This window comes from Syngnathus leptorhynchus, chromosome 1 (genome assembly GCF_054491065.1).
Source record: "Syngnathus leptorhynchus isolate UIUO chromosome 1, UIUO_Slep, whole genome shotgun sequence".
Taxonomy (NCBI): Eukaryota; Metazoa; Chordata; class Actinopteri; order Syngnathiformes; family Syngnathidae; genus Syngnathus; species Syngnathus leptorhynchus.
The window spans coordinates 23,370,648-23,380,506 of record NC_141195.1 but is presented as its reverse complement, the minus strand read 5'-3'; the positions used below and the strand labels follow the sequence as shown (position 1 = coordinate 23,380,506).

General features: G+C 45.6%; 1 protein-coding gene across 1 annotated transcript in view; it reads right to left on the bottom strand.

Annotated features, from left to right (window-relative positions):
* The window catches only part of hoxc13a (homeobox C13a), a 4,177-nt gene extending 2,934 nt beyond the window's left edge, over nucleotides 1-1,243 (bottom strand). The window contains exon 1 of the mRNA XM_085911903.1: nucleotides 513-1,243. Coding sequence (XP_085768029.1) covers nucleotides 513-1,194 — 682 coding nt within the window. The 5' untranslated portion in view covers nucleotides 1,195-1,243. The remainder of the gene's footprint in view (nucleotides 1-512) is intronic.
* Nucleotides 1,244-9,859: the final 8,616 nt, after the last annotated feature.

Below are 9,859 nucleotides of genomic sequence, written 5' to 3'. Positions count from 1 at the left end.
CCATCACAGGACCTGAAGAAGCTCGCTTTCTGCACTTCAGGCCACGAAGTGTACTGTAACTCTTGTTTTTTTTTTGTTTGTTTTTTCCACCTTCCCATTTCTGAGGGCCCGCGTGGGGTTTGCTGCATGTCAAGTTGAAGGGCAAGGCAGCCTTAAAATAGCAAAGTCCACCTCGAGAGAAAGAAATAAAGAACGAAACGGACCTCGGGACGCGTGTGTTTGTCGAGCACATTCGGGGCACCCCACAGTGTGTTTTCCCGAATTTGCCAGTGGAGCGCGGTCGCGTGTAAAACGAAAGCAAAGAAAAATATCCGAGCGTAAACAACGTGGCCGGCCGCAGCTTTCAGATAGCCGCGACGACTTTGTTTGTCGCACACAAAAACAGGGGAAGATGCATGCACGGCACCGAAGGGGGGGTGGAGGGGGTGGGGAGGGAAAGAAAAGAAAAGGAACGTAGAGAAAAGGAGGGGGGAGAAAAGGGGAAAAAAGAAAGGTCATGCACCGTGATTTACCTGGGAAGGGCGACTTCCATAGATGAGCCGACTGCGTCTGGTCCTTGGAGCAGTACACCTGCCCATCCCAGCCGTTGGAGAGAGCCCAGTGCTGGTAGCCCTCCACGGGGATGAGCGCGTCGTGTCGCGGCTCGGGATGGCCGCTGATGCCGGGCACCACCGACACGTCCAGATAGCCCGGCACGGCCTGGTAGGAGCCGGCGAAGCTGGGGTAGAAGGCAAACTCTTTGGGCCGGCTCGAGAGCTCGTCGCTGGGCAGCGCCGTGCTGGGCTCGGCGTATTTGTCCGCGGGGTGGTACGAGCACGGCTTCTGCTGCAAGTTGACGTTGTGCGCGTGGGACAGCCGGCAGCCGTAGTAGGGGCCCCCGAACGGGTAGCCGTAGCCGAGCGAGGCGCCCGACGTCGACTGTGGGGCGGGACACTGGCGAGCGGCGTCCGGCGAGGAGATATCCGAGTAGACGGAGCCCTGGTGTGGGTGGTGGTGGTGGCCGCCGCCGATGGTGCCGGAGTGGCGTCCCAGGGCGGGGTGCGACATCAGGTCCCTGCAGTGGGTCGCGGGGCAATTGCCGCTCAGTGCCTCCATTGTTTGGCTCTTATTCGGCCCGCTTTCATTCGGGCTCTTATCATACACGTACATCAAGGTGTCCGCCCAGCGTGGATGCACAAGCAGCGAAGTCGTCATATCAGGGGCTGCCGATGCTTTTTAAAAGTCGACTTCTCCAAGACGGACACCTCATTTCCAACTACATTTTTACACCCGGCGCATGCGCACACGGGCGCCTCTCGCGCGTCCACTTCATTAAGGATGTGGCACGTGATACGCTAACAGGTCCTGAGCTCCGCGCATACAGCCACAGTCGATCCAGAGAGCCAGCGAGCCAGCGAGCCCTTTAAAGAGAGCCACTGGCTCGCATGTCAGCGCTTCTCCTGCTCGCCACGCCGCGCTGCCATTGGCTCCCGGCGGCCAGCCTCACTCCCTTAAAGGGAAGTTTGCGCACTGGGGAAGATAGCGGCAAATGAAAACAATCTGTGCTTTTTAGCCGGCTTCCATGCGCCGCCAAAGGCCACAAGAGGCAAAAAAGCAGCAAACGCAACAGAGCTATCGTAGCTTTCCTCACGTCTACCGTGACTTTTATTCTCTTCCACACCACCTGCCTTACGCGCAGCGCTTCGATGCAAGTGTCTTTTCCCAACTGTTGCTTTCAGCAAAGAAAATACAAAGGATCCATCTTGTTACGTTCAAACACGCGCGCGACTCATGCTCGATCAGGTCGTCTTCCCAAAACCCGAATAACACTTGCCAAGGCTCCCGTCACATGCCGCCGCTGCAGCAGAATAAATAGCTACATGGGTCACACATTGAGCAATCCGAAGCTGCTCCCTCCCGGAGGTGCCTAACAGGGCACTTACCTGTTGAATTGAAACAAGTGTCCGGATCAGAGACCCGTTCGTCCCCGTACAAATCTTGGAAAAGTCTTTCAAGGTGCCCTGCTTTTCATTCAAAAGGGCTAAATAGGCAAATACCACCATTTGAGAAATCTAAAAATTAAATGATGATTTTAAAGTGCATATAGGTGTGCAATAAATCATCCAAGAAAATATTGTTGAAGCAATTATTGCGAATATTTGTATTAGAATTTTACGTCTCAACATTCTCATAGAGACGAGTGTCTCCCAACTTAATTAAGCCTCCCCAAAATGTTCAATGTAAAGATACCAGCATGGCAAAATAACAAAAAAAAATCAAACAAACAGCAACAAAAAAACATTGAGATTATGAACAATTCTTTGAGAAATACTCCTGTGTGTGGTGCGGCTAAAAGCCTTTTAGACGAGAAATTCTATATACTATAGGGAAATGGCACCACTATATATATGTATATATATATATATATATATATATATATATATATATATATATATATATATATATATATATATATATATATATATATATGAAACACAGAGTTTATATATGTGTATATATATGTACTATACAATAAATATAACAGTGTTTATATATGTATGTATATCTATATATGCATATATGTGAGTATACATATATATATATATATATATATATATATATATATATATATATATATATATATATACACACACAGTGTTTATATATATTTGGGTGTATATATACTATGCTAAATATAGCAGTATTTATATATACACATATACGTATGTGAAATGCGCTATATATAAAGTTGGACTACATAAATACGCACACTGCAATTAAGTATAAAATGTATAATATATATAATATATGTACATATATATAATATATATATATACATATATACACGCACACACACGCACGCACGCACACACGCACACACACACACACACACACACACACACACACTCACACGCGTGTCCTTAGTGTGCCTTTCCGCAGGCCGAAAAGAGACATTGAAGGGAAACGATTAGACGACTTTTGTTTGTGTGCGGGATTTTTTTGGGGCCGGTCTGCATCTTGACTGCAGTCATATTCAAGCGCATGAGGCTGCAGTGAGAAGCGTGACAGCAGTGCCTGCCGACGCTTCAGGCCCTTTGACAAATACAAAAACAAGGAAAGCACTGTGTCTTTATTTAGACGCCATGCTGAAAACGCACAAGTTATTTGACAAGATACTTTTATGCTTCATTCCGCTGCAGCGCACACAGCATGCAGTCAAGCTAGAAAATGCGCTCCTGATGCCGTGTCGGTGTTTTGCTTTGGAAGACTTGCGCATTCATATCGAGCTGCATTTTTAGAGGTAAAACTGCATAGGCGAGGGCAGAGTCCCGTCTGCACGAAGAGGACTTTTTTTTTCCTAGTGCCCGTAGCTGATAACTAACAAGCATACAAGCCATTCATGAAGCAGCGAGAGCGGTGAAGAGCGTCTTTGCATGCAGTTGATCAACATTTTTTTTCCTGAGTTGTCCTGGGAAATGTACGTGGCCGTCGTGTGCGCGTGCACGCCAGTAAGGAAGCAGAGCCCCTCTGTCCTTTTGAGGAGAGGGACTAAAGCTCTTTTGTCTTAAGAAAAAAAAAACACACAAGCACGAAGGGTGCATAGGCGGCAGCTGCACGGAAGTCCAAGGTCAAGGTAAAAAACGCAGACAAACAGGGTCGTAATCGGAGTCTAGACGGACAAGAATGAACTTCACACTCTGCAAACGAATTGCTCTTTACAGGCGCTTTCTGTTTGAAGGAACGCAACTGCACGTGATCCCGTCTTGATCAGCAAAAGCAAAAGCAAAAGCGGAAAAAGCGGAAAAAGCCACACTCCAAGTGCCGCCGCCGGCGCAGTTCGATCATGGAAAGTTCGGCCACGCAAACTCCAGCCTGAGCGTGGGGCTTCTCGTTTTAGCTGCAGGACGCTTTCCGATTTGGACAATTACACATTACGATCATAGTGGGTTGACAAATCATAATGCTCAAGGGTAGGAAGAATATATATTTACATATATTTTAAAAAGAGCATATTTATGAGTTATAGTTCATCAAATATTGACACTATTCTAAACGTTGTCCTTGCTTGACACTTCAACTAATTGTTTGTATCAATAATAAAGTTATTCTATTCTCTCTCTTTTATTTTTTTTTAGGTAAAATCTAAAATGGCCAAAGCTAATAATGAAATAGCAACAAGTCATAGCGAATATTGTTTGCAAGGCTTTCGGTGAGTTGAATAATTAATATATTTAACCACAGACTTAAAAATCTTTTTTTACGACGCCGATAATTTTGCATTGACGTCCCGCAACAAAAACACTTCAAGATGGACTTAAATTATTTTCCAATTTGTAGAGAACTTTCCCCAAAGTTGTCCTATCGATTTAATTTGGACTCTTTGGGGCTTCTATAAAGTCGGGACGTTTTGTCGTTATTGCAATCCATCACTGGGCAACAATTCCAATCTTATCACCACAACACTATTTAAACCGGTGCAAGAAATATTGATGTTATTAGCTGCGTGTGTGGATGAAAAAAAACATTGAATGCAAGCATGGAGTGAGCAAAGGAAAATATTCTGCTCGCTTGTCATTTCTAATTTAAATGTTTTTTTCATGATTACGACGACAAGGAAGTGCGTAAGTTGTTAATTGTTGCGGATAATATTTGGGAAGTCGGGCTTGCCAAAACATGCGTGCATGCATTGCGTCATGTATACACGCGCCTTCCTTCCGTTCAACCTCAAGTAGCTACTCGGACATCTTATTGTCAAACAAACTTGATGCGTCCTTACGGATCCGCATCTGGCGGCTTAGGTGGAGGTGCGTGCATGCACACATGGGTCGCTGTGTCTCGGAGAGGGGAGAACCTCCGTGCCCACTTTCGGGCGGGCGACCTGCCCTGCTCTGCCCTACTTCTGCCTCGCCTGACCAAGCCAAGCCCAGGCCTACCTGCGGCTTCCGCTATGCCGAAAAGTAAGATGGCGGCATGCGGAACACATTCAAGTCTAGCAATATACTCTGCTGCAAAAAAATTCCTCAAAGAGGAGGACTCGGTTCGAGGGGGGAACCGAGGTCGCATATGCACATATCCAACAGCAATCAGGTTTGGACTGGCATCAGAACAGAGGCCGCCCCGCGCTAGCGTCAGGAAATGTGCCGGCGACTCTTAGCTTTGCCCTCAAGCGCGCACAGCACTCAACTTCTCGATGCACTTTCAGGAAGAATGCTGTAAATGCGCACACGGTGAAATGATTGCAGTCCGTCCGGTCTTGTCGTGAATGAACCATGCAACGAGCATAAATGCCTGCATGCAGTGACTAAATTCATTTTTACTGGAAGTCAAGGCGAGTGCGCAACCGGTAAATCGGATCAGTGTGAGTCAGCATTGCTGGAGGGATGATGTGCGTGTGTGTCTCGCTTTCCTCATCTCACTGCACTGAATTCAACAAAAAAAGTAAGTTTCTCGTCCTTTTGATCGGACATAACATTAGGCACACCTCCAATCGTTCACCGTTCCAAAACGCGAGAGAGGACATTTTTCAAAACATCAGAAATTAAATCAGCACCATGTATGTAAGTTCCACTTATTTGTTGCTTGGTGCGTTCCTAATATTTTGGAGGTCTCGTTTTGCGATGTGGAAGTCATATGAGTCGCAATATTTTTGTTGTTATAACAACAGGGTGCTTTATGTCAAAATGAAGCCTTATTGTCTTGACGGGACCCCCACCCCACCCCAATCGCAGTAAATTGTGCAGGTGTACCCTTAAAACTGCTGGTATAAAATTTGGACCGACCCAGGAAGTTGGGTCAATTTCACCCAATGTCCTGTTTTGCAAAAAAAAAAAAAAAAAAAAAAAACTGATTTGCTGGCTGTTTTGAACAAAAAATGGGCTGTTTTGTGCAAAATAATCCAGGAAGTGGGGTGAAATTGACCACACGTCCTGGTTCGGTCTAATTTCTGAAATAAATTGAGTTGTATTTAACCCACCATTTTCAAGGCTGCAATATTGTGATGCATAGGTGGTGTGTGTGTGCGTGAGTGCGTGTGTGTGTGTGTGTGTGTGTGTGTGTGTGTGTGTGTGTGTGTGTGTGTGTGTGTGTGTGTGTGTGTGTGTGTGTGTGAAACTATATTTTTAAAGTGCAAGAGCGAGTGAAAATCTTTCCAAGCTGTTCTTTATCGTGGAATAAAAATATATTACCCCAAGTATAGCGTCCAATTTGCTGTTTAGCACTTTTTGATTGCGTTCAAAATGACAAATGTTAGTAAAGCCAAAGGTATGGCATGTACAGAAATGCCAAAGTCGGTTAGAAATAAAAACGTAAATGAGGTCCAGGGGACGTGTAAACAAAAATGTAAAGCATATAGTGCGTGCGTTGTTTTTTTTTTTAATTCGTCCCTCCCAACACGCATTGATTGTCAAATTCCTGTCACATTCCTCATCCCGTTGCACAAGAATTTTCACACGCCACACCATAGCGCAAAGTGCCGCAACTAAAGCGCACATCCAAGTCACGCGAAGTTGGGAGAACTTGCGTGAACATCAGCCCAAATATTTATCAATAAATGAGGCCTCCGAGGTACCCGTCGGAGTTAGTTAGTGCGCGTGCTTGTGCGCGTGCAGGAAGAAGGTGGACATGCCAATGTCCGCAAAATATTTTTAGAGCTGGAAAAATATTTCAGTGTTTGTTTCTCATTCAAAATAAATGGGTTGGATGCTTATGCGGCTTTCGGATCGTGCAATCGACGCTTTAGCTTCCGATTGCTCCAATTCCAACCTGAGTGAGCTTGCGACGGAGAGTGCGAGGTGCACACAGGTACAACATGTACCAACGAGACCCAAAGAGAAGGCGCAAACAATTTTAGGGATAATATTGGAAGAAATTGGATGTTATTATTTGAGTGCGCGCGCGCGCGTGTGTGTGTGTGTGAGCGTTAGCATCAATGGAAGACCGGACAGTGTTGGAAATATTTACACGTCCAACCCATCCATTTCTTCCGCTATATTTTAAATATTCAATGCGGCTTAAATTTGGTAATACTCTCAACAGAGATTGCAAGTTGAGTGCTCCAAAAAGTGACACGCACATTTGCATCATTTGAGGGGAGAGAAAAAAAAAAGGTTTTAAAATCATCATTCGCAAAGGAAGCAATTTCTTGGTTTGGTTTGACTTTCCCGGAAAACAATTCCCTTAAATGCATTTATTTAGTGTGGGTATTGTTGTCCACGTGAATACAAGGCATATGGAAGACGCATTGAACTGTATTCCATGCAGGCATGCTCACATATGTTGCCTTGATTCCCACTCTGGGTCACATCATTAGGGACACCTGAACACAACACACATATTTAAAGAACAAATACAAAATACGTCTGGCCCACGTTCCGTTTGACAACGCAGAGAGACAAACGTCGTGTTTGCAGCACGACTTTCAAATATTTTCCCAGTACATATTGCTCAACTCAACTGCATTTTGCACGAGTTAAAAAAAAAAGAAACACTATCAGGCCAATCAGCTCTTCTGCATCTGCATTTTGCAACGTCCTTGTATGGCCAGTGTTGTGACGTCGCATTTGGGGCATGTGGAAGAAAGGGGAAGTCTTTTGTTCATCATCCCTATCATTCACAAAATGTTGAACTTGGGGAACACATGCAAGCACCCGAACACATATAATTCGGTCATGTACACTAATAAATGGTGTCCGTTATTGAGTTGAAGACGCGAGCAAGCTAAGATGCCATCGTCCTATTTCTATTTCTTGAGCAAGACGTCAAGTTGCGTATGCGTGCAGAGAGCATGAGTGAATGACTAACATGGCGGCCGCATGCGGCGAGGTGCAGCAAATAAATCCTGCGGGGACGACGCGTCTCGTCGGAAGTCCAAGTTCAAGTTAAGAGAGGCGGCGGTGGCTCCTTGCAGACAAAAGACACACACGTTCGTCGTCAATCATCTCGGCTTGCCCTGAGTGCGTGCGTGCGTGTGCGTGCGTGCATGCGCGCCCCCAAACAGCTCAAGGCGCCCGCTCGAGTGACAAAAGGATCCCAAAACTTTGCTGTGACCAGTGATCCTAAACTTGCATGACCAGGCTTTCCATCCCCTACAGACATTTTCCAAATCTTTCTTCATCATTTAAATTGTGTGATAAGCAATTGATATGGTCGCCCTTAAAAAAGCTGCACAGCTTCAAACAACCCAGTTTGGGTACAAACTAGACGAGCGTTTTACACAAACAACACATTTCCTTACAAAACATGATTTATTTATTTATTTATTTATTTATTTATTTATTTATTTATGCAAAAACGACCCAAAGTTGGGTCAAAATGGACCTATCTCCCTGGGTCGGTCCATTTTTCAAAACCCGGCAGTAGTTTTAGTGTTTGCGCGTGTACACATCGCATGCAGGCAACTCAGAGCTTTCTCAAAGATGAGGAGAAAAAAAAACAAGTAACGCATTCACTGGTTACTGGGTGAGGCATACACGCATGCTCTAATGTCGATGCAAAAACTGCATCAAAAGGAACAAAAATGAGCTTTTGGCATCTTTGTGCACAGTAGGGAGAACGTCATGGCTGACATTTTTATTTTTGTTGGGCAACCATGTTTTGTGTGAGCGCAGGGCACCGTGCCATATATGTTTGTCGCTCCTTTCGTGTATTAGCCTATACTTTCAATCAAAATACGGGCAATCAAGCACTCAAATAAATACTTGGGTTGCATGAACAGCCCTCAAAACGTTGCATGTTACACCTTCCAATGCAGGCAGACTTTGGACATTTCCGAATAGGGCAAAATACACGTCCGTAGAAAAATGAGCAACTTCACTAACGCATCTAAAAGCCTCCATTGGATTGATCATGAGGCTTTTTTTTTTTTTTGGGGTTTGTCTGTTTTGTTTCGAAATATCCCGAGGACACGACACGGTCTAAGCTATTAGTTTGAAGCGCCAAATAGAAGCGCCATTTGTGCGTCAAATCAACGCCAGGAAATAAGGAATAAAGGAGAGAGAGAGAGAGAGAGAGAGAGAGAGAGAGAGAGAGAGAGAGAGAGAGAGAGAGAGAGAGAGGGAGAGAGAGACGGAGAGAGAGACGGAGAGAGAGACGGAGAGAGAGACGGAGAGATAGAGAGAGACAGAGAGACAGACAGAGAGAGAGACAGACAGACAGAGAGAGAGAGAGAGAGAGAGAGAGAGAGAGAGAGAGAGAGAGAGAGAGGGAGAGACAGAGAGACAGAGAGACAGAGAGAGAGACAGAGAGAGAGAGACACAGAGAGAGAGACAGAGAGAGAGAGAGACAGAGAGAGAGACAGAGAGACAGACAGAGAGTCATCAGAAGGGAAGGCCTGACCGAACCGAACCAAGAGCTAGCTAGCTTTGGGCCAGCTGGTTCGGCCGAGTCTGTTCGCCTTTTTAGTGCCTGCATGGCTGCTCGCATGCGCTCATCAGGTGCAAATATGATCAAGCAGAATTTATTGAGTATGGAATCGATCATTAAGGGCAGAGTCATTCACATCTGGAGCGTTGCGCTGTTGAATTTTGGGCGTAACTGCGGACAGATGCTCATTTATTCGTCTTTAATTGTCACGGGAGGACAAGGTGGAAATTACTTGCGAATGTCATCTGACAGCAGCGCGCACGCGCGCGCGCGTGCGCGCGCGCGCGCACGCGCACGCGCGCGCGCGTGCATATTGCGTCCAGCAAGAAAGCAAGCAAGCGCGCAGGTAAGCAGTGCCTCGAATAAAATGACCCACTTGAGCATGCGGCAAAGTGCAAACATAACTCGACTCAACTCAACACAAACACGCAAACAAGAATGTAAACTCTCCCTCAAGGTCACATTTCCATTGGAAAATTGTACATTTATTGGAATGTGAGGAGAAGAAAGGCAAGCGAGG